The 25931-nt window shown below is 36.2% G+C and overlaps 1 protein-coding gene across 4 annotated transcripts; it reads left to right on the plus strand.

The window, feature by feature from the left end:
- Window positions 1–439: 439 nt before the first annotated feature.
- Window positions 440–22898, plus strand: BNIP2 (BCL2 interacting protein 2). Of its 4 annotated transcripts, XM_036842733.1 has the most exons (13): window positions 581–702; window positions 5500–5547; window positions 7138–7244; window positions 8376–8443; window positions 8927–9103; window positions 10978–11154; window positions 14708–14810; window positions 15483–15614; window positions 16749–16835; window positions 16953–17051; window positions 17782–17817; window positions 20420–20467; window positions 21934–22898. In XM_036842733.1, exons 2-13 carry the CDS (start codon window positions 5530–5532, stop codon window positions 22058–22060), a joined length of 1179 nt encoding a protein of 392 aa, XP_036698628.1. In that variant the 5' UTR covers window positions 581–702; window positions 5500–5529; the 3' UTR covers window positions 22061–22898. The 4 variants fall into 4 exon arrangements, with proteins under 4 accessions (XP_036698625.1, XP_036698626.1, XP_036698627.1 ...); XM_036842730.1 differs by lacking the exon at window positions 5500–5547 and having other exon boundaries at window positions 440–702; XM_036842731.1 differs by lacking the exons at window positions 5500–5547; window positions 17782–17817 and having other exon boundaries at window positions 440–702.
- Window positions 22899–25931: the final 3033 nt, after the last annotated feature.

The raw sequence follows: 25931 nt of genomic DNA on the forward strand, positions 1-25931 counted from the left end.
TCCAGACGTGCAGGCTCAGTAATTGCGGCTCACGGGCCCAGTTGCTCCGCGGCATGTGGGATCCTCCCAGACCAGGGCTCGAACCCGTGTTCCCTGCATTGGCAGGCAGACTCCCAACCACTGCGCCACCAGGGAAGCCCTTTCCTCCTCTTTTTGCATCCATTTTATTATATAGCACTATCCTAAAGATCAGTAAAGCGAACATAAAGAATATAAAAATGGCTCCTTGAGACTCGAGGGCTGCGGTCCTGCGCCGGGCGAGGAAGCGCCTGTAGCCTCTCTCAAGGGCCGCAGGGGTGTGTAACAGGTCGCCGGTCGGACAGAAACGCTTGACAGCCCCGCGGGCCAAGTCGCGGACGCCTGCGCAGGCATTAGCTCCTCCCTCCCTCCCTCCCACCCCACGGCTGAGGGTGTGGTCGGGAGGAGGGACCCTGAGGCTTCCCGAAGACGCCACGGCTCCGCCTCGGCTTCCGACAGCTGCGGCGTCTGGAGAAGATCGGGATGTTGTCACTTCCGCCGGAGCCGCTCTCTGCATCCGGGTCGGCTGCTGCCGCTGCCGCTGTGGCTGAGGGACTGGGCCCGGGTCTCACCGTCGGAGGGGAGCGGGCTCCGCTCGGCGCCACCTTCTGCGACCTGGCCGTCAGCCCTACGTCGCCGGCCTGGAGGGGCGAAGAAGACGAGGAGGCCAAGGGTTCCTCCGGGGTCAGTGCGACTCGGGAAGGCTGGGCACGGCGGGTCTGAGCTGGGAACAGTCCTGGGGTGGACGGGGGGGATGTCCGAGGGGCGCTTATCCCGGACCGCCCGACAGAGGAAGCCCAGAGCGGTATCCGCTGTAGGAGGCGCCGCGGAAACTGCCCGGAGGCGCTTCCCGGATCCCCGCCTCGCTTAGGCCCCCGCCCTTGGCCAGGCTTCTTTGCTTTTTGCCACCCTTGCGTCCCCCCTTCTCCCACCTCTTTTCCGTTTGTAGGGGTGGTTGCCCTCTTCTCTGCTCCCCTGCACATTCCCCGCTCTGGGGGCAGTGACTGGGCCACGCTGGTCCCTTATTTGTCACCAGCGTTGGTCCTGGTGCAGAACAAAGAAACTTGGACGTCTAATGTGCTCCATGCCCGCGGGGAATAGACACGGAAGTGGCATTTGTAACCAGGGCTTTAATGGACCTTGATATGTGAAAAGCCCAGTTCCTGCGTGGATTCAGACACTTCCTTTTACTTCCGTACCTGGCAAAAGTGGTTTGAGTTTCTTGATACCACTGGAGATCTACTAAAGCAACTCCTATTAAATCGGAAATGTATTTGGGTCTGTTACGTTGCTTTGAAACTTCCCCTCGGTCTTCCCTGTTCTGGGCAGCTCTTTGAGAGCACGGCTTTTGTCATTCAGGTAGTCGTAGCGCCTTCCATATAGTTAGTTTAATGAAGTGTGATTGTGTTTCGGTGGGCTTTTGTTTTTTGGGGTTTTTTTCTCACTTTAAAAAAAAATTAGGCTATTTCTCCTAATGCTTAATTACTTAATTTTTAAAAGTAAACGTATTCTTTCTCTAAAATTATATAAGAATTTCTGCAATTTGTAAATGGGTGTTGTTTCCTCAAAATTATAACTGAAGTTACCGTGTCTAGTTACCCTACAGACTATTTTCTTATGATTTTGCATATCTTCTCCTTAGTTCTTATCATTTTACATTTTCTCCACACTCTCTTTTTGATTTTCATGATCTCCTCTATTGCAGCCTAATATTATTGGGTTTAGACAGAAGTATGACAGGTCCACTTCAGCAAACATGGGGCTTGAACTGGATCATCATAAGTCAGTGCTATCGTAGTCTTTAGGCATTACAGGACCTTTGAAGCTAAGTGTAGCCAAATCTGCATTGCAGGCTTATTCTGTAGAAAGTTGCCAGTGAACTGGAGACAGTGTGCTGTATTAGAAACAGTCTAGGTCTAATCTGGAAACCAGAATGTAGTGTTATTTGCCTCATATATAAGATAAAATGGGGATAATAACATCAATGTTTTATACGACAGAAAATTTTTGGGTGGGACGCATGAGATGATGGATGAACAAGTGGTTAGTAAAGGGGAAAAGCACTCTTTGGGAAAGTAGTTCTCTTCTTCTGGTGTAATGCTCGTAGAAGGAGCAGTGGTGGAGAAAGGCACCTAAGAAAGGAGGTATATGTATAGCCAGATCCGATAATTTAACCTTGGCTGATAGTGGATCAAAAGATGCCATGTGAAGCTTACATCCTATAAAGCAGAGTGCTAGTATAATGTGATGATAATAATATTCCAAAGTTATAATTTTATGTTACATCCAGTATTTGTAACTCCACAGCAAAGTGTTACAGATCAGTTATTAGACTTTAATCTTCGTAAAGGTCTCAGAACATTTCCAGTACATTCTGCATACTGATAATATAATGTACCTTGTATAGTTGGCATAATTATCCTGTGCTTTATCGTCACAATTTTGAGAAACAGCACTATTGTAATTTCTCTTGAATTTTGTGTTAACATTTCTGATAGGGTGTCACATTTAATTGAGATATATAATTGACATGACTTTTTTTTAGTTTCAGGTGTACAACATCATGATTCGATATTTGAATATATTGCAAAATGATCACCACAATAAGTCTACTTAACATCCACACTTAGTTACAAAATTTTTTTTTCTTGTGATGAGGACTTTCAATATTTACTCTCTTAGCAACTTGCATATATCTAATACAGTTTTATTAACTATAGTCACTATGCTGTACATTACATTTCCAGGACTGACTTATCTTATAGCTGGAAGTTTGTACATTTTGACCCCCTTCATCCATTTCACCCACCTCCCACCCCATGACCTCTGGCAACCACCAGTATGTTCTCTGTATCTATGAGCTTGGTTTCGGGGGTTTTGGTTTTTCTGTCTTTTTGGGTTTTTTTAAAGATTCTACACATAAGTGAGATCATATAATCTTCATCTTTCTCTGTCTGACTTATGTTACTTAGCATAATGCCCTCAGGGTCCATCCGTGTTGTTGCAAATGGCAAAGTTTTTTTTAAATAGCTGAATAATATTCCTTGCGTGTGTGTGTATGTGTGTGTGTGTGTGTGTGTGTGTTTATTCATCAATGGACACTTAGGTTGCTTGCATATCTTGGTTATTGTAAATAATGCTGCTGTGAATGTGAGGGTACAGATATCTTTTCCAGTTAGCGTTTTCATTTTCTTCCTATAAATACCCAGAAGTGGAATCGCTGGATCATATGGGAGTTCTGTTTCTAATTTTTTGAGGAACCTCCTTAACTGTTTTCCATAGTGGCTGCACCAGTTTACATTCCCATCAAGGATTCCCTTTTCTCCACATCCTCGCTAACGTTTGTTATTTCTGGTCTTTTTGATAATAGCCGTTCTAAGGTGTGAGGCGATATGATATCTTTGTGTCATTTCATTCTTAAAAACCTGCATGACTCTGCTCTCAAGGAAGCAATGACAAGCATATAGGATTTTTACAGGTGTTTTGGTGACCTTCCTAAACACATAGGCTGGCCTAAAGTATTTTCCCATAGTGCTACCAGTATTGCCAGCTTCATAGGAAAAAGTGAACATAAATATTTAGAATGAAGCCCTTTCCTTTAAATGGGGATGTGAAAGCCTTGCCTAAGCATTTCCTTTTGCCAGATTGATTTCAGCATACATGTTGGTTATTAACACCTATTCCAGCATCTAGGTTAAACTACATAATAATAAAGTTGTCATGTAAAATTGTAAGTTATAATTCAGGCAGTTCTAAATATGATCTTAATATTTAATTTTTGCTTATATTGTTAGGCTGCATGGGGAAATCCCCATTTTCATCTTGGTTGAATTCGCCACCACACCTCACTGAGGTCAGCTACTGTTTTTGAATTTGTCTCTGTGACCTCCACTGCTAACTGGCATAAATATTGATGTACCACCACTACCACACATTTGTTGAGAAATCAGGGTATTCCTGTTGCATTTGGTTATTTTAACAGTTGGCATCTTAAAGTATTACTTCCCCATTCTGATTTACCAAATCTATAAACAAAAAACGGGAAACAGCCGCGATTAACTTGTGAATCAGCAGTATCCTGATTTCCTTCAGAGTAGTTGTGCTTTTATATTGCTCCTTTCTTGTTTCCTGTTCTTACAGCTGCTGATAATGTGCTTCTAAGAACAGTCCTCTCTCTGTCGTTTAAACTTTACCTAGTGTACTTTTCCCCTAAAATTTGTGATGAAATGGTTAAGAGTGAATCTGTATTTCTCTCTCCTCCTAGGTTTCATTTAACTAGCTTAATTAATTATCCCCAAACTAAATATCCATGTCCATATGCTGGGGTGTATTAACATCACATGACTCAATGATATTAAAGTAAAAGTGGAATGAATCAGCTAAATGAGCTGACAGACTCTGGCTGTCGGTGTTTAGAGAAGTATTTTCACGTGGTTGACTTGTTCAAGTGATAAAGCAGCTAAAAGACATGGTTTATCTTTTAGAATTTCACAAGGTATGTATTTTCTCTTACAAACAAGGAATAATTTTACCAACAGAAATAGACACTGCTTGTATGTAGGTTGCCCCAAATATTTTCACTACTCTTTTTGAGGGGTAAAACTTAACAGGAAGCCTATTTATGTAGTTTAATTAGAAAAAAAAGCTTAAGAGGTTGAGCAAAACAAATGCTTACTATTCAGTGTTAAACCTTACAATTAAATGCTTACTTTTAAATTTAACTAATGTTTAAAGACCCATTACGTGCCAGACACTGTGCTATATGTTGGGAGTATAGTGGTAGCAACTTCCATTCACCGCTTATATTTTTGAAATATTAAATGTTTTTCTGAGTATGTGGGGTATTTGAAAAAAATACTCAGAACATCCTAATATTTTTCCAACACCCAGTAAAAATGTGAAACTAAATAATGAAAGCTCTGATTATTAAATCTAGGAAAAAACATTAATTCACTTGATAGTGAGTATCAAAGATTTGAATAAACACTGAGAAGTGTAATGAATTTAAAAGTTGAGGGACTTCCCTGGTGGCACAGTGGTTAAGAATCCGCCTGCCAGTGCAGGGGACATGGGTTCGATCCCTGGTCTGGGAAGATCCCACATGCCGTGCAGTAACCAAGCCCATGCGCCACAAGTACTGAGCCTGTGCTCTAGAGCCCGTGAGCCACAACTCCTGAAGCCCGCGCACCTCAACGAAGAGTAGCCCCCGCTCGCCGCAGCTGGAGAAAGCCCGTGCGCAGGAATGAAGACCCAACGCAGCCAAAAAAGAAAAACAGTTATAAAAGTTGGAATAGACTGTCAGTTTTCAACCTTTAGTAATAGAATGCTGTGGTCTCACTTGAACATGAATTCTAGAGTAATAAGTATTAAGTATTTGGGTTTTATTGGTCATAATTTGGGGGTCTTTTCTAATAATTCTGTGTTCTAAATAGAAAATTATTTGTTAAAGTAGGTATCCCTTTTTTGTTTTCCTCTCTACAGAGAGTAAGAGTTGCTGTCAGAGAACAGTCTATGAAGTGGTCCTTGAAGGTGTGTCAGATTACTTTATAGTTATGTATCAGAAACAGAGAAACTGCTAAATAAGTCAAGATTATTATATTTTAAGTGTGTTTTCCGTTCATTTCTCAAAATTGCCTGGCTCAGTTTTTCCCAGAGAATTAAAAATGCCTTACTCCTATGTATAAATTAACTGACTTTTCCCAGCAAACCTGTTGGTGAAGAAAAGACAGCATTTGCTTTTTTCTATTTGCAAGTGGTTCCTCAAAAATTTAGATCTTTTGAGAATGTTTGAAATCTCTTGAGCATAAGTAAGAACTCAAACTGGGAAAAGAGCCTCCCAGTCTTGGCAGAGATATGAATTTAGTTTATTATGTGAAATCTAACAGTTTAGAAAATTTCCAATGTAATTTTGTTGTTGTTGTTGTTCTAGAACATAATGGTTTTTTGGTACAACTTTGTGTATCTTTTGAATGTTGTAATGACACAGCAGGTAAGGCAACCATAAAATATGACCACAAGTTATACATACATGGTTTTAGAAGTTAAATAATTTAGAAGGATTTACCATGAATAGCATCATTCTCCCCATCCCACCTTCTTTCTTCTTCCACTGGTGTCAACCACTTTTAACTTTGTTTTAAAACTGCTAGTGATAACTAGTAATACTTTCTCTTAAGACATCTATGTTTTACTTCTTTTTTAAAAGATAACTTTAGACATCTATTGACTTACTGTAATGTAAGTGAACTAAATATTCCGTTTATACCTCTTGCCCCCTAAAGTTGTCACGATTTTTGTTGCACTGTTAACCAGTTGATCTTAATGACTTCTTAAATAATATACTTAAACCTGTATTTCTTATTCCATCAACTATACCAAACTCTAGATCCTTCATTTTGTAAACTGAGGATAGTGGCACCCACATCCTTCCTTGGAAAAACTGAAACTAAGTTAAAACATGGAGTTGCGTGAATAGAAATATTCACTAAATTCAGTGTGTGAAAACTCATGCTAAACTACATGAGAAAAGCTTGTTATAGATATGAAGCAAATCAGAACATAGCATAATTCATTTACTGGACAGGTACTGAATAGCCTTCTTTAAGTGGCTCAGGAATTATGGCATTGGAACTATAGAGAAGTAATATAAGAGACAGCACACCACTTGGACTCTGCTGAATCAAGCGAGTGTAAATGCTGTTTACCTAGTGTTCAGTTTCCAGGATTAACCTCTCTCCAAAGGACAGAAAATTTAATTATGGGTCTAGAATAGAGCATATATTTATTTACTTTTATTATTTGTGCCCCCCATCCCGCAAATTGCTTTTACATAATACGCAGTACCTAATAAATTTTAAATCGTGTCCTGGGGCACACATGCATATATGCAAATGGAAGCAAGTACTTCACTGCACAATACCCTTATTACAAACATTAATTACTAGAATATATACACTGTGTTTTCTGTTCTAATTCTTGGGGGAAAAAACTTGTAGTTGCAACCCACTAAATTTATTTCATGATCAGTGTGGAAGTATGAACTAAGGTATAAGATTACTGCATCTTTTCAGCAGATGAAGTGAAAAATAAGCCTATAAATTTTTTTTTCTTTTTTTACAGGACCTTGGCTCGCTGGATTATCAGGAGCTTGTAGTTGACATTGAGTCCAGGCTGAGGATGGAAGGTGTTGAACTTAAGGAAGAATGGCAAGATGAAGATTTTCCAATGTGAGCAATGCTTTTAAATGAAAACATATTTAAAACAAAACTTCACAGTTTCTTTATTGAGATGTCACTTACTACAGGGGTCCCCAACCCCCAGGCCACGGACCACTACCGGTCTGTGGCCTGTTAGGAACCCGGCCGCACAGCAGGAGGTGAGCAGAGGGCGAGTGAGTGAAGCTTCATATGCCGCTTCAATGCCGCTCCATCGCTCGCATTCCTGCCTGAACCATCCCCGCCCACCGCCCCCTCTGTCTGTGGAAGAATTGTCTTCCACAGAACTGGTCCCTGGTGCCGAAAAGGTTGGGGACTGCTGACTTACTAAATGAATATTGGGCTTCTTAAAGAAACCCAGTGTTGCAAAGTATTCATTTAATACTAGTAATAGAGTCTGAGGGGTTTCTAGGGGAAGATGGTCTTTAGAAGTCTATAGGAATTGTTAAGTTGTATGCTTTTATTTTTAAAAAAAGCTTGTTAAGTAAACAAGGAAGGGCTTTCTAGATTATCTGGCGAGCTACCTTGACACATTTGCATTTGTGTTTACAATTGTATTGGCACCAGTTGGGTTAAGAGAAAAAGAGCAAAGGCAGACTTTATATTTAAGTGATGCTTCCGTGCCATCTTGGTCAGAAGACCATCCCAGTGCATAAGAAGGTTCCTTAGCAGTTGGAATATGGACAGCTGGTGAGAGTACTGAGCCACTGCATAGCATAGCATGATCATAGTAATAAAGAAATGCAGAGCTCAAAATATGTAATCATCATTACCATATTCCCATTGTGAGTGCCAGTTCAGCTTCATTATACATTGTATCATGCATCACATTAAATTCATGCATTTGAAATATATTTGTTTTGTAGATTAATGATTTTTTAATTTGTTGTGTAGCTGTATTTAAGAGCAGTTACATAAGGAGTATATATCTACTTTTATGTGTTGCTTATGTAAATGTGTAAGTCAATTCAGACAGTCTGAAAATTTTCTTTAACAGTGGTTTGTAAATTACTAAACCTTAAGAAACATTGGTTTATTCAGTTTTCCACATAATTGTTTCTATAAGCTATTTTAATAGATCTTTGAACTTCACAAAAAATTTTTTTTAATTTCTGGGTTAAAAATTGTGTCTGTGTGTTCTAGACCTTTACCGGAAGATGATAGTATTGAAGCAGATATATTAGCTGTAACTGGACCAGAGAGTCAGCCTGGTAAGAATTTGACACTTAGTGATAGACTTTAACTGTGCTATTTTTGGACACATTTCTTTGTCAAGATAAAAAATATACTCAGTTTTTGTTCCATCACAGGGTGCCAAAGGGTAATTTGAATGTTTAGGAAAGCGTTTTTGGATTGCTTTGGAATACTTTTTAGAAACATACCTTTGGGTTTTAGAAATTTCAACCATAAAGGGGTGAGAGGAGATCGTTTTTAATAGTAAAAGGTGACTATAAGGTCTGCTTCTGTTATTTAAAAAGGCATATCCTTGCTGGGATGTGTCATCTTGCTGTGATACAGAAGCAATAGTGATCAAAATCCAAAGTTTGTAAATAAGTGCTTTGGAATTGTGTTTAATTAATGTTATTTTCTCAAGAATAAAGTGATTAAAGTTTTTCTCTTATTCAGTTTATACATCTAAGCATTTTTTTCTAAATATATCTTTCACTTTTTTTTTTTTTTTTAACCCATTCCAGGCCCACTAGAAGTTAATGGCAATAAAGTGAGAAAGAAACTAATGGCTCCTGACATTAGCCTAACCCTGGATCCTAGTGATGGCTCTGTGTTGTCAGATGATTTGGATGAAAGTGGGGAGATTGACTTAGATGACTTAGATACACCATCGGAGGACAGTAATGAATTTGAGTGGGAAGGTAAGTGTTTCATTATTTTTACCTGACCTTTATTAATGAATGTTCGTGTTTATATACATACATAGTGGCATTTTCATATTAGGATAATTGGAAAAACTTAAAACTTGATCATGAAACCAGCTAAGGGATTTTGTTGAAAAAATCAATGGCTAAGGGATTTTGTTGAAATGTTATACTTTCTAAAGTTCATATATTTATTGCAAAGATATGAAATTCGGCTAAACACCGAATATGATGGCTTTCAAAACTGTTTATAGTAGATTACACATGTGGCTCTATTTTTTTCTTAATTGCCCAATGCTGTAAACTTATGTTTTTCCATGTTGCTCCCAATATTGCTTGATAATTATGGCATGTTCTTTTATTCAGTAGATAACTAAGAAGAAAAGCTTTGAAGAAACGTATGCTTTAGGGAGTGTGCTAGAAGTAGTTAAGAATTTGCAGAGAGGGAGTTCTGAAGGGAGTGGTTTTTTTTGAGGGTGATTTTTTTTTAAATAGGTTTGACTGATAGTGCTGCACTTTGTAAACAAGTACCTTGAATTAATGTATTCTCCTAGGCTCCACCCTTACATTCTTTATCATTAGTTATTTGGAATTGAAAGGAATTGGCATGTGTTTTGCTTTGCATGCTTTCTTTAATTAGATAATTGCTGTCTACAGTATCTTTATAGTTGTTAATAATTTATATATGTTTAGTTCATCTTTAAAGTGATTTTTATTTCAAAGCAGTGTTTGTCACTAGGTATGTTATCTGCAGTAGAGTAAGGTCCTTAATGTGCTGTTATCTTTTATTCCTTTTTTCTTCCCTGTTTCACTGGTTCAATATGCAATCCGGTAATAAGCAATATTTTATAAAGATACTGAAATAGTTTTCTGCCTATGTGTTTTGTCTCTTCTTTCTTTAATGCTGCTGTAGTCATTTCCTGGAAGGATATTTTCCGTTAACAGCTTTGTCTTGGAAACAAACAACTAACATACAGTAGGTTTCCCCTTCCCCCCGTCTTTTGGTAAGGACTATGATACTAAAATTTCGAAAATCATTGCTTCATTAAAAATCAGCTAAAGTGCAATCTTAAAATGTAAATTATACCTAATCATTGGTGCTTGTGCTTTGACTAATGTCAATTTAAAATAGACTTTTGCATGTACACTTCAGAATATTATCAATAATTTTCTGCTTTATAAGACTGATCAAATGATAAATAATCATTGACTCGTTAACCACTTTCTATCTCGTATTATAATGTTTGGGGAATAATTTATGTGCTCAACAACAAAAAACATTGGCTCCCAGAGAGTTGCTCTAAGTAACCTATAGTGGTAACTGTCTGTCAAGGACAGTGTTGTAAATAAAATCTGGAAAGGCATTGTAGGGCCAGTGTACTAAGATTTTGATGGCTGTATGAATTATTGTTTCTGAATTTGTGGATGTACGTTGTACTGCGATTAGGTCCTTTCTGAATTAAGCAATTCAAAAAAACTTAAAGAACCATGATTTCCAAAAACAAAATGGCCGTATATCAAGAATAAGCCTTTTCCTCTATTACGGAAGAAATATTTAAAATTCCACATACGGGGAACTCTGCTCAATATTATGTAACAACCTAAATGGAAAAAGAATTTGAAAAAGAATAGATACATGTATATGTATAACTAAATCACTTTGCTGTACACCTGAAACTATCACAACATTGTTAATCAACTATACTCCAATATAAAATAAAAAGTTAAAAAATGAATAAATAAAATTCCACAGAAGGTATAATAAAAAAATTCTCTGAACAATCTAATTAGATAGTAAAGTGGTTAACATGTAATTTGATTTTTGTTTTATAAATAACAATCTGTGATTCAAAAACCTTTTATTTTGACAGATGATCTTCCGAAACCCAAGACTACTGAAGTTATTAGGAAAGGCTCAATTACTGAATATACAGCAGCAGAGGAAAAAGAAGATGGACGACGCTGGCGTATGTTCAGAATTGGAGAACAGGACCACAGGGTTGATATGAAAGCAATTGAACCCTATAAAAAAGTTATCAGCCATGGAGGTAACAGTTACCAAAGATTTTTTAGATTATTTAATACAATATCAGAAATCTGAATGCTTAAGAGAATCTCTCCTTTGAGATATTACATAATTTTGAAAGCATAATAAACATCATGTCCCTTTAGAAATGTAACAGGTTTGAAGTAAAAGGCTAAAGCCAACATTTAAAAATTGTTAACACGTGCATACAGTAAGTTCAAAAGGTGTAAGAGTGTACAGTGAAAACTGTCTCCCTCCACCCTTATCCCTAGACACCCCTAAACTGGGACTTTCTCCCTTTTTTATCCATTTATAATTTATATACAGTGAACTACTCTAATCCTTTTTTTGTAGCATTTGCATATTCCTTTTTTTTCCACCTTCATTGAGATAAAACTGACATAGTGTATAAGTTTAAGGTGTAAAATATGTTGATTTGATACATTATATATTTTTTAATTTTAATATTTATTTATTTATTTGGCTGCCTCGGGTCTTACTTGCAGCACGTGGGCTCTTTCTTTGCAATGCAGGCTTCTCTTTAGTTGTGGCCCTCGGGCTCAGTAGTTGTGGCATGTGGGCTTCAGAGCGTGCAGGCTTGGTTGCCCCACGGCATGTGGGATCTTAATTCCCCAACCAGGGATCGAAAATGCGTCCCCTGCATTGGAAGGTGGATTCTTTTTTTTCTTTTTCTTTCTTTCTTTTTTTTTTAAAAAAGATTTATTTATTATTTATTTTATTTATTTTTGGCTGCATTGGGTCTTAGTTGTGGCACGCGGGATCATTCTTTGCAGTGCATGGGCGTCTCTCTAGCAGTGGCGTGCGGGTTTTCTCTTCTCTAGTTGTGGTGCACAGGCTCCAGGGCGCCCGGGCTCTGTAGTTGTGACGCACAGGTTCCAGAGCACGTGGGCTCTGTAGTTTGCGGCACGCAGACTCTCTAGTTGAGGCACGCAGGTTACCCCGCAGCATGTGGGATCCTAGTTCACTGACCAGGGATCAAACCCGAGTCCCCTGGATTGTAAGGCGGATTCTTTACCACTGGACCACCACGGAGGTCCCTGGAAGGCGGATTCTTAACCAGTGGACCATCAGGAAAGTCCCTGATACATTATATACTGCGAGTGATTGCTACCATAGCATTTGCTAACACCTGTATCACATCACATAATTACCATTTCTTTTTTGTGGTGGGAACATTTAAGGTCTAGTCTACTCTTTTAGCAACTTTCAAGTACATAATACAGTATTGTTAACTATAGTCACTATGTGGTACATTAGTCCCCAGAAATTATTCATCTTCTAACTCGAAGTTTGTACTTTGACCAACATCTCCCCTTTACCCCCAGCCCCTGGTAACCACCATTTTAGTCTCGGTTTCTGTGAGTTCAGCTATTTTAGATTTCAGATGCAAGTGACATACAGTATTTGTCATTCTTCTGTCTGACTTATTTCACAAGAAATGCTCTAATCTTAAGTGTACAGTTCACTGAATTTTGATGAATGCCCATATAACCATATATACTTATAATCTACATCCCCAGACAGACAGAACATTTTCATTGCCCCAGAAAATTCTCTGGTTCTCCCTCTCAATGAATACCCTCTCTCCAGTAACCACTATTCTAATGCCTACCCCATGATTAGTTTTACTTGTTAAAGAATTTCATGTAACTGGAATCATAGTTTACACTCTTGTCTGCTTTCACTCAGCATAATGATTTTGACATTTATCCATGTTGTTGCATGTATCCATAGTTCATTCCTTGTTACTGCCGGTTTGCTTATCCATCACTATTTTGATGGCCATGTGAGTTTTTTTCCAGTTTGAGCTATTATGATTAAAACTGCTGTGAACATTCTTTTTTTTTTTTTCTTTGCCATTCATTTGTTTTTGGCGGGGGGAGCCGTGTTGGGCTGCACGCGGGTTTCTTTCGTTGCTGCACGCAGGCTTTCTCTAGTTGCGGCGAGTGGGGGCTACTCTTCGTTACAGTGCACAGGCTTTTCGCTGTGGTGGCTTCTCTTGTTGTGGAGCACGGGCTCTAGGCACGGGGGCTTCAGTAGTTGCGGCTCGTGGGCTCTAGAGCGCAGGCCCAGTAGTTGCGGCGCACCGGCTTAGTTGCTCCGCGGCATGTGGGATCTTCCAGGACCAGGGATCAAACCCGTGTCCCCTGCATTGGCAGGCGGATTCTTAACCACTGCGCCACCAGGGAAGTCCCCTGTGAACGTTGTTATACTCGTTTGTGCTTATAAATACAACCTGGCCCTTTAAAATATGAGCCTTAATTTGCCTTAAAACCCTGAACAAATCATTTAGCTTTACCACAAAGTAGAGAATTAGTTCATTCCACATTTTTTTGGAACACCCACTTTTCATATTTATGGAATATATAAAAATAAGGCTTTGTTCCTTAAGAAATTTACAAGTCAGATAGGAAGAGTTATGAAGTGCAATTATAACATCTATCAGTCTGACTGTCTTGTATGTAGAAGTTTACATAGTCACTGGGTAAATAGCACCAGAATGTTAGTGGTAGTCAAAATACAACTCTTTAGAGCATGTCATACCACCTGAAATCCTCCTAATTCAGGACAGGGGGCCACATAGGTCAAGCAGACTGGTTTTTTCACATAGTCATTTCTGCTTAATTTACTCTCTGCCAAATGCATTCTGCTTATTTCTGTAGTCTTCATTCATCTGAAAGCAAATCTCTTGAATATTTGCCAGTTACATTATTCTGCCTAATTTAGTCTTACTCAGTGAAGAAAACAGGATAATGTGGATCACGAAGTCCACAGACATGTATTAATTCATCTAGTTCATTGGAAGCAAGTTGTGAGACCTGCCTCATGGTTTAAACCTAATATTTTTGAGAAATAGCACTTTATTTTTTTAGGAGAAAATAATTAGGGCCATTTTATCCTATTGAGTTACCACAAGGTGTTTTGTGACTAAGGGATTAAAAAAGGTAGTGAATATTCTAATGTACTTGAAATGTTCCTTTTTAGTGCATATTTGTAAACAATAGGAATGAAAGTTAAAGCAGAAGTATTTGTTGCGGGTTACAGCTTAATATCTGTATGAGAATTAAAACATTTATATTTTAGAGATTGTAATTAAAACATATATTTTAGTGCTGTTTTTGTTCACTTAGACTTATGTCAGACATAATCTTTTCTTACTATTTAATACTCTAAAAGCTGCAAAATGCTAGATATCATTGAATGTAAAACTTTTTTAAAGAGCAACTACTTTAAGCAGAAGTTGCATAAGAATGTTTTATTGCAGATGTATTGTATCTGGTTGGATTACCTATCTACTTGCTAAAATAAGGCAGCTTTCTGAGTATGCTAATTTAAGTGGGTTTCTGGTTTTTATGCCTACTCTTTCCTCTTTAAATTTTATTGTTCTCTTTTTGAGAAGAGAGGATTTAAAGACTATACAGGGTCAGAACAAAAAAAAAAAACATACTTTTTGATTCAGAAATGTGTGGAACATACACCACTATAATTTATCAACCATAAATGATATCCCCTGAAAAATCTTCAGAGTATAATCATGCTGGTTTCTTTTTCAGGATATTATGGGGATGGATTAAATGCCATTGTTGTGTTTGCTGTCTGTTTTATGCCTGAAAGTGGTCAACCTAACTATAGATACCTGATGGACAATCTCTTTAAGTAAGTAGATCATCACAAAAATGTTTGGACAGAATTGAGTACATTAGATCTCCAGTTTAAGGAAGGGAACTTTATTTAGCTGGGTAGAAATTATTGGGTTGGCCAAAAAGTTCATTCAGGTTTTTCCATAAGATCTTACAGAAAAACCTGAGGGAACTTTTTGGCCAACCCAATATAAGTAATTCTAGTTCTGATTCCTTAAGTCTATCCCTTGGCATTATAAAAACTATCCATTTTCCAACTCAACAGAAGAATTGTCATTTTAAAACTGGAAGAGATATTACAGATTATGTGTTCCAACTTCATTTTACACTTGAGGACACATTAAGTGCTTTATTGGGGAAAATTTCAAACATATACAAAGGCAGAGAGAAGTATATTAAATCTTTGTGTAACAATCACCCAGTTCCACAATTATCAGTTTATACTTTATTCCCACAAATACTTCCCCCATGGCATAATTTTGAAGCAAATCCCAGACATCATATCATTTATAAACATTTCAAGATGTATTTCTAAAAGAAAAGAACTTTTTTTCTTTAAATAACCATAATACCGACTAATGCTGTTTTAAATTTTTGCTCTTACTGAAGGGGAGGGAAGGGAATTGCGTTATTTGGATAACCTGGTTTGGTTCTGCATAGCATTGTTTCTAAGACTTTATTTTTACAGGTACGTTATTGGCACTTTGGAGCTGTTAGTAGCAGAAAACTACATGATCGTTTATTTAAATGGTGCAACAACTCGAAGAAAAATGCCCAGTCTGGGATGGCTCAGGAAATGCTATCAACAAATTGATAGAAGGTATTGTAAATGCAAGTGGAAAGCTAGTCTGAATAATGTTTATTATGTCCTTATTAGATTAAATTTTATTTTCTGTTGCCACTTAAAGTCACCATGTATTTCTTCAGAAATTACATTTATTAATTTCGTAACAAGTTTCTATTTTCAAACTTATAAAATAGCTCTTTATTTCTCCTTTGTACCACATCAAACATTTTCCTATAATTTACATTTTGGGAAAGGATGGAGAATTTAGTACATTTCCTATTTTATTACATTCTGGATTTTGCCTCATTTATAGTGCTTAGTATATTTTGTTACTTAAGATGCTTATTTAGCTGTAATCTTTCTTTGGAATGAGTTCTAGAAATGTATTCTCCTTGGAGGTAGTCATCCATGCTAATGGAAGGAATTTTGATCCTCTATTTGGTTTGATTTGACCACAGCTAATTTAAACTAGGTTAATCAACTCAGATCCAGTAACAGGTTTCTCTTCATACCTGAACATGACATTGGCTGGTTCTTGTGATTTTTTTTTTTTTTAAATACTTAGTCATCACTGTAAGTGTGAAATATGATGATAAAAACAACAGTTTTTATTTCATCATTTTAAGTTGCCTAGGATAATGCTTTTAACTTTTAATCAAAATTTTAGACTCCATAAGAATACATTAGATCTGATTCATGTTGCCTGTTCCTGTGGTGATCTCTCCTCTCACCTTTCTGCCTGCCCAGTGCCTTTCATGGTGTTGAAGAAATTAATAACAGTTTCCCCTCCATCCTGAAAAATGAAAAGAGCTTACTTCTATATTCAGTATTGGCTTCTACCCCTGGTTGACAGTCTTGAAGACAAGTGAATGTATACTAGGAGACATTTAATAACAGGCTACACTGTGGACGTAAATTTAGGCAAATGAAGCACAGTTCATTTCGTGGCAGTGGGAAGGACCATTGGAATTCAAGAGTGCATTTTCTTTTGTTTTGTTTGTTATCTTTTTGTTGTCTTTAGGAATATCATATCCAAATGACAACTCTTGAATGAGGATTTCTTCAATTTTTTGTATAGACTTGCACATACTTACTGATGTCTTAGCTTTTCTTCTAGCATTAGAATTTGTAGAACTTTTACATTTTTCTTTTTTTTTTAAACTCCAGGTTACGGAAAAACCTAAAGTCTCTAATCATTGTACATCCTTCTTGGTTTATCAGAACACTTCTGGCTGTTACAAGACCATTTATTAGGTAATTTTCTGAGAACCATTGACTCTTTAAAAAACCCCCACAGACTCCTTGTATGAATTTCTTGTCAGTTCTGTTGGTCAGAAATATTAAGGTAATTATCTTTATTTCCTTCCATAGCTCAAAATTCAGCCAAAAAATTAGATACGTCTTTAATTTGGCAGAACTAGCGGAACTTGTCCCCATGGAATATGTTGGAATACCAGAATGCATAAAACAGTATGTTTTGTTTCATTTCTTTAATTGTATTGGATCTTTATATTTTGATGTGCAAGAGGTAAATGTTTCAGTACCCATTCTTTCTCCCTTCATATATTATAATTATTTTATAACTGCTCTTGTTTTTATAACAAAGAAAAGAGGGAAGAAGACACTTTCCAGCACTTTCCCCATAAGTCACCATTTTCTTCAGGCTATCAGATGAGTAGGAGGAACTGTTTCTGGTTTGGTTCATTTATATTTTTAAAGATAGTTACAGTCTTAAGAGATGGTTTCTTGATTGGTTAGTACTAAAGAACGTTCTCCAGGCTTGAACATGCTGGTCTCCAAATTTGAGTAAGCTCGTCATGGCATCAAATAATATTATTAGGGAAGTAAAATATTTATATCAATCTAACCTTAATACTTTCCAGTGGCTGGAGTTTGTTCTGTTTACCAAATTCACTTATCTAACTTCTAAAAGGAATTGGTAGAAGACTGTTAACATAAATACTTGAGTATCACAGTGCTATAATATAGAAAAATGTTTCTTTGTTCTATTAATGTGAGGTTTTAGTCTGTTGAATGTGTCAAAACCACATTTCTTAAGTCAGTTCTGACTTCCTGTATAGTATGTTAAATATTTTTGGTTTTGCCTGCAAACTTTTGAGTTTATTTTTAGTGCCTTTTTTTGAGTTTTTGTTCATCTTCATAACATGTATGTTTACTAAAATAACTCTTCCCTACCAAGGTATGAAGAAGAAAAGTTAAAAAAGAAACAGAAAAGGTATATGCACACCTTGACTGGGTTGCATCTAGACTAGTCCATTTGCATTGCACAGACTAACTCTTCCTTATTGGTTGGTTAGCTCGTAGACAAAGATAATAGCATTTGTAAATATAAATATACCCCAGGATTCAAATATAGAGTGAATCCAAATTTCCTGATGCTGAGTATGGCTTGGATTCACTCTGTTTTAACACCATAATAATGCCAATTACAAAATAAAGACCACACCTCCTCCTCCCTGCTTTTGGTATAAATACTGACAGTAAATTCCTAAGAATACTATTTGGAAAACCAATTATTTATAATACCTTACCAGTTTCACCATACTTTAAATCTCTGACTTGTGCTTTTGAAATATTTATGCACTTTTTTAATGTATCAGTTTTCCCCCCTGGGGCTGATGATTATATTTGCAATGCACATATTCTTTGGCTAACCAACATTGATTTTCTTGTATGCTTAAATGGCCTGCTAACTAGTCAAATTCTACATGTGATAAAATACCTAAAAGTTCAATGTACCATTTAATAGTTAAACACTCTGCTTTCCATCTTTAATTTAATTTTGAATACTTCTGCTTTGAGCATAACAAACTGTCATCTGTTAATATCTTGGCATAGAAGATGAAAGGCAAGTGTATAAAATAGTTACCATTTTATATAGTAATTTAGAAAAGTATAGGATTTAGCTCTAACTTGTTAATGGATTTTTAAAATATTAACAATTAAATTAGCAAAACAGATTGATACAGTCTCATAAGAGTTAAGGTGAGAGATTTGTATGTAGTTATCATTTGGACCATTGTAAGGAACTGGAGCTGGAATATTCTTAACTTTGAACACATTTTGGCTCTGTTGATGAACAAGAATTCAGTTGACCATGTGATAGAGTCATAGCTTTACATTTCTATGTGACACTTTGCAGCTAAACATTTTAAGATAGAGATAAGGACAGTGATTTTAGATTTTGCTAATTTCTCGTTCCTCTCAAGACATTGGTGTGAATTTGCCAGACAAGTGGCTGAAGTTTAAAATGTAGTCTGTAATTGTAGAATATTTTGAAGCCAGCTGCTTCGTGGATTTCAAAATGAATTGCCTTTGTTGATGAAATCTGCTATGTTGTGCCTTTTTACAAAATTCTTAAGTAACTTAGGCATCAGAAAAAAAGTAGAATTGTACTTTTTATTTAAATGTATTGTTTGAAACCTACCAATATTATTTTATCTTGATTTTTTTTTTTAACTTTCATTTGATCTTAAATAGAATCATTACATATATCTTTTAGGCACTTCTAAGTTTTTGTACCAAGTTTCTTTAGCCTTGAAAAATAAATCCTTGTCAGCTTGAAAAAGGTAACACTCAAGTTTTCAAAATAGAAGGGCATGTTTTTAAAACCAAGTTAACAGAAACTGCGTGGGGGAGCTTATTACCCAAGGTGAAATTTCTATGAGTACTGGTGATAAGGATTCAAAACTGAGTGTGCTGAAATATAGCAGTTTTAAATGTTTTAGATGTTTGTTTCAAATAACTCAGTGCAAGTGTAGCCAGGTAGATGTTGATTGTTAAAATATTTGAACAGAGTTTAAAAATAAAGTGATTATGAATTTAGTTCATACCGATATTTCAGATGTTGAAAAGATTGATGTGTTTTGCATGCCTTATCAAGAATATGTACCTTTCAAATTTTTGTTACCAATATAAAAAATATTTTAAAATGTTGTTAACCTGGCTTTACCACAGGCCAAGGCTTTTAGGTCTGACTCACTAATGTTCAGGTGATTGTAGTAATGGAAACAAGTATGAAAAGTATCTTCGTATATCATACCAAGTTGTTTCAAACTCTCCTCCATCAGTGATTCAAACCACTACAAATATAAATATACAAATATAATAGTAAGAGATTGTTGTACATTATCTGTGAAGGGTTGTCTATAATTTTTGTGTGGTAATTACATAATTCTTCTAATCCCCACTTGCCTAAATTTTGATGTGATCTCTATGGATCCCACTCGTGATCCAGTCGTATTTTTAATCTACATCTAGATACTTCTGATTATTAAATTCTGTGGCTTCTTACTATCAAGATAAATAAAAAGTATTCACATTCTAAGTGTACCAATAAATTTCAGAGAATAATTATGGCATCCATAAATATGTACTTTTACCACTGAACTTAAGAGTTGATCAGTTGATGGCATTAGTGGCATTTAAATATTTCAGTTAACAAAATCATTTTTGAGGGAATTATTTTTCCTGCCACTCAGATCACTTTGCTCCCTGCCTCAGCCATGCTACAGTTCAACATTTTAATATGCCTGTTGTAATTTGAACTTTTAATAAAGTTTATGTGCATTGTATATAAAGTATCTTATAATCTTTTAAAAAAAACAATAGTCACATTCTTGCCAGTGTCCTCTTGCCTTTAAAAATTATCTTTCCTGGTTGGGAAAATGTTTGGTAACCTTTTTACTATGTCTGCTTCTTTGCAAAGCTTTGATTTTAACAGAACAATAATCTATGGTAAAATTAGCCATTATTTTTAGAAAGAGAATTGTTCATTTGCTGATACCTTATTATCTATATTGGTTTTCATTAAACAGAGTTGATCAAGAGCTTAATGGAAAACAAGATGAACCGAAAAGTGAACAGTAAGTTTGGCATCTAGTCCAAACACGACTGAAGAATGTGCTGATGAAGCAGTGCTTTTTTGCATTTATAATGCATTTATTGGTCCTGATTTTTATGTAACCTGTTACAAAACTGACTTGACTTTTTCTTAATGGACTTTTGTATAAGGGACTGTTCACTGCTGTACTGGTTTGCAGATCTCTCGAATTTAGCTCTTTACTAGCTAATTATATTGTAATCATTTTATATTTTATATTGCTAAATAGCAGAGAACCACACTTTATATAAAGCAGTTTTTGCATTTGTTTATTAAATGATGCATTTTCTTCAGTAAAATATTTATATGCCTAAATGGAAAAGGAAAGAGATAATATATATTTTTATGTTTTTGAGCAATATTTTTTAATGTATACCTTTCTTATGGAAGAATATGCAGGTAAATAAGACCATGATTTTGTAAAATGCATGTTAAAATTTTTGTTTTTGTAAATGGTTAAATACACTTCCTGGGTCACTTAGAAAATATGCTCAGAAGGTGAGGGACAGTTAAACTGGTTCTCATGAATATCCAAAGGTCATGTACATAATCTAAATAGATTAGTACCATTCTGAGTTTTTTTCTCACTTAACATTTATTTCTTAATTCAGACACAAATACAAGTGTATTGCACACTTTTTTTTTAAACATAAAGACAAGTCAAAAAGCCATTTTTAGAATTAGAGAATTTAAGAGGTTAAGAATTGGGGTTTGTATATATGTATATATCAGACATTTTATCTTCTGGCCAAAAGTCAGAACTTCATAAAATTTTAGGTTTGTTCACTAATGTGAAATAAGCTGTGTGTCCAGGGTATCACTCTCCTGAATTTGTGTGAGTGCAGTGTAATATTCAGAGAATGTGATGAGTTATTCACTGTCACTACTTTTCTTTAGAAAATAGGGGCTGCTTTTTTAACTACTTTCAATGTGGGCACTTTACCAAAATACTTTCATATCAGGTGTTTGACCCAGTCAGATAAGGTGTGTTTTCCCATTTTCTGTTGAATTATGTTGACAGTACTGTAAATTAAGTTATTTTGTTAAGTCTTAGAGCATCATCATATTACGGTGTTTCGCGTTTGGGGTAAGCATATAAACTCCTTGGTTAATTTGGTAAGTACCTTGACTCTACATTGAAATTGTATTTATGCCCCAGATAGAACTTAATTACCCACAAAATCATCCAAAAACAACAGGTTGGTCTAATACTGTGTCACATACTTGTGTGACGTATACATTTGGTAAACTTAGTACCTGCCTAATTTAAGGGTCACGCCACACTCCAGCCCTTCTTATAAGGTAATTTACAAAAGAGTAGTAAAATTGAGGTGCAGGAGCTAAACCTCTAGGATTTATTCTATCCTAGACTGGCTTTTATCATTGCTGTTTTTAGTGTAAAGTTTTCTATTACAAAAGAGAATTTCCTTTACTTTTTGTCCTCCTCAGTTATAAACTTGACACAGTAACCCAAGTCCAATTATGGCAGATGCTGGAGGATTCCCAGGACGAGACTTTCCTCAGCAGCCTCCTGGCTTCACTTGGATCCAGCTGCTGTAGGCAAATCCTGAACTAATGTCATTATAGTCAATAAAGCTAAAACCATTATTGCTTGCTCAGATCTTAGAAATACTTTGTGTTCAAAAAGCAAACTAACAGTTTAGGCATTCCTTCTGAATTTACGAATAAAAGATCATATTGAATTTAATTGTGATTAGAGTCTATATTTGTAGAGTGCTTTAAGTGACCTTTCATCAGTAAAAGTAGTCTTTCATCTATAAATTTGGGTCTCAGTCAAACCTGGCTGAGCTTTTTAAATAGGTGGCTTTCCTCCACATTAAGTACCCAGTTCTTCAGTTTCAACACGTTACTGTTTATTGACTTTTGCATTTGCAAGCATTGTCCCTGATCATAGATACAACTCGTTGCAAAAGTGGTGCATTTTCCTACATATTTTTTTTAAAGTAGAGGTAGCCTATATTCTATCAGAACATTAAAATTTAGAGGGAACAGTGATAACATTTGGGATATAACCAAAGGGATGTGCTGTGAATCACTAGATATAAAAGCATACCTGTTCTAACCTATACCTTGATGAAATCTGGTATAATGACATGCCCCGTAATGTTTCATAGCTATGAGACTTAAGATCATAAGTAGGTCAGAGGAAAAGCATTTATTAAACTTGTTATTTGTAATTACTAGCTATGTGGCATTTTCCCCATATCATTCAGTTTTAATTTTCCATTACAGATTGAGGTGAAAGTACATATAATTGTGTTATTTTATCTTTCTGCTGGGATCATGGTTCTAACTTGTTTAATTTGATGCTTACGCCACTATTTTTTGTTGTGTTTGGGTTCTGAGTGCCTCTTTTTAGTCAAAAGTTTCTCTTATAAAGTAATCTGATTGTGTTCTGCTTGGTCATATTCCTTATTAGCACCAAGGGAAGACACTATATTGATCCCACAGTTTAAGCTTAATAGTCTTTAACTGGGGGTGGGGGGAGTATAAAGAAATATGATTCCAAGTAGGGCCTAGCAGGACCTGGAAAGGAAGATAACAAAACAAGGAAGTAAGAGAAAGAAAACTATAAAGGGATAATGAGTTAGCTAAGATTCCACTGAATGTGTCCTTGTTAAGGGAAGTGCTGTATATGGCAGCGGCTGGTACCATTTCTTGTACCAATCAGGAAACCCTGCAGGCTACGTACAGAATATGTGAATAAGGAGACTGTGGAGTGAAGGGGGCAAAGGCTGGTAATACCTACAATGAAAATTCATATTTTCCTCTGCTTTGTCTCTTCATACAAAAGCAAGTTTAAACAGGGAGGGTCAGCAATTACAATGCTCAGATTAAAGTGTAGGGTTACGTTACTTTTGACATTCATAGCTGGTAAACATTTAATGTATTGTTCCAAAATGGATATCACTCTTTAGTAACTATACTGAATACTGAAATTTGCTGATGGACAGGTATATATAGGTAGCTAGACTTTCTTCAACTGCAATTCCAGAATTTTAAAAGGTAAGGAATCTGCTTTTTTGACAGAGTCTTCTTTTAAATGACTGTGTTACTCTGGCTGTTTTTATGTCATTGCTCAGGGAATTTGAAAGTGTTTGTATTAAAGGAGAAGGGGCTTTTTAGATTTCTTCAATTGATAGTTAAAAATTAGCATTAGGATATATCCAGTTTCCTAATGAGATCGGTAAAGTTGTATATAAGGTGACAGTAGGTAGCTTCATCCTTTTTCCCATGTTACATGTGGAAAATTGCTAACATTGCTCCGACAGGAGGAGGAGGAGATAGACTGAAAATAGGTAGATACGGCTACCACATTCTGTTTTGTTTTCATGCCTATTTTTTCTCATCCTGTATAGCTATTTGAGAAGTGGATCACAAATGTCAGAAGGGTGGGATAGCTAGAGGAATTAATGTACTTAAAGTTAGACCAACTGTTCTGTTAGAGTTTATCTTGTAGGAACAGGGATTGTGTAATTTGAGTTGCTGGGAGGAAGAGTTAAGGACTTAGACTTGCATGAGAAGGTCAGCTGGTAAGAGAAGTGGGAGATTATCAATGTTCTAATAGTGAGGAAGAATTACCTGGAGAGCCTTTCATCCCCCTCTTCCTATCCCAAGATTCTGAATGAATTAGAATCATATCAGTGGTGAGTCCCAGTAATGTAATCCTTTAAAATTCTCAATGGTAATTGAAAATAATGTGTTGACCAGCAAGGAGTGACTCTAAAATTTGAACAGAACTGTTACTTTGTTTCAGCTATATATGATAGATCTACTTAATTTCTTATGTTTTGAGAACTACTTTTATGAAAAGTTTACATGAAGCACTTAATACAAGACATCAAACACCAGAAGAAAATCAAAGTTTAATGCTTTCATGTTACTAAAGAATTATTATAATATCTGTCTAATTCTATTTTATAAGACATTCTACAAGAGGTTAAAAACATTTGCATTTTGAAATTTTTATGCGTTTTCACATTCAGTGTAGCTAAGGAGGAACTTGGAAAATAATGTTAATTAGCTACTCTACTGCACTTTTTGTATTTGAATTTTCTGAAGTTATGCCCCTTAAACAGTTTATTTACATGAACTAGCTAGTAAATATTTGTGGTGTTCAGGGCACTGACTTGCACAGCCCTTGGGGCACATGGAACACAATTCAGAGTTCGTTAGACACTAATGCACTTTGATATATATTTCAAAGATTAATACATTTTTCTTACCATAAATTCACATGCTGTCATTTAGACACAATTAATGTACTGTGATCATTTTACCACTGTTCAGATAATGTTGCATAGCCTAGTGCTCTCCTTTTACAGTGAGAGAAATTCAGTTCTGAAGACTGTGTGTGCAAGATGTTGATGTGGTCCCTGTAAGAAATACTAGGGTTGGTCTTGATTTACTAAGAAGATGTAATATTTTCTTTTTCTCTGACTTGTTAGGAATACAATAACTTGTGTCCTGATTTGTTGCACATCGTATTTTTGCAACGTTAATGAATTTAAATAAATTAATTGGAAAGTTTTGTTTTTGACTCATTTATCACATTTTTCTGTTTCCCGTTTCACTACTGAATTTTTACAAAGTTTATCTTGTAAGCTTTTCAAATAGTTTTAGACCTTTTGTTTCTGTAGTTTGGGTGCTGCTTCCTATTCGAGGGGGTGAAGAGTTCATCCTGCTTCAATTTTAAACATTAGCTTAACTATAAGCACACCTTGTATTTCATAGTTTAGAATTATTTTAGTTATGGGGAATCCACCAATGAAATCAGTTCAATAAGTGGCTGAAAACATGGCATAAAAAATAACCTGTTTGCTCTGTGGACCTGCGCAGAGGTTCAAGTTGGTTGCAGTTGTTTTGCATTTACTCCTTAATCACTGTTCAACTGCTTAACGGCAAACAGCTGTGCACATTACTGCTGCCTTTAATCCACAGTTAGGATACCGTTTGGGATTACGTAAACGCAAATACAAACTGAAGTATTTGTCTTGCATTAAGCGTAATTTTTAAATACAGATTCTCCCGAATTGAAATTCTGTGTTTCACAAACTAAACGCTTGCAGCGTTAAATGAATTGCCGCCCTGTTTCGTTAAACAAACTTTTCAGAATTTGTCTTCAATTTAGTATTACTGGGTCTTCAACAGTATTACGCTGAAAACACTTGAGGCATAAAATGTGACTGCCTTACATTTTCTAATTGTGCGTCTAACAGTGGAGAAGAGTCTGTAAAATTGTAATTATTAACGATTTAGTGAACCTGGTGAATTACTTGGGAGCTAAACCTGTTCAGCTGTCTGAGGCTTGAAAACTGCGGCCCCACGCTCCTCCTCTCTCCGCATCCCTCCCCTCTCACAAGACTTGAGTGGCTGGCGGGAGCAGGAACGGGCGGGGCTTCCGGGCTGCGTCATTTCCAGGTTCT

This window comes from Balaenoptera musculus, chromosome 2 (assembly GCF_009873245.2).
Source record: "Balaenoptera musculus isolate JJ_BM4_2016_0621 chromosome 2, mBalMus1.pri.v3, whole genome shotgun sequence".
Taxonomy (NCBI): domain Eukaryota; kingdom Metazoa; phylum Chordata; class Mammalia; order Artiodactyla; family Balaenopteridae; genus Balaenoptera; species Balaenoptera musculus.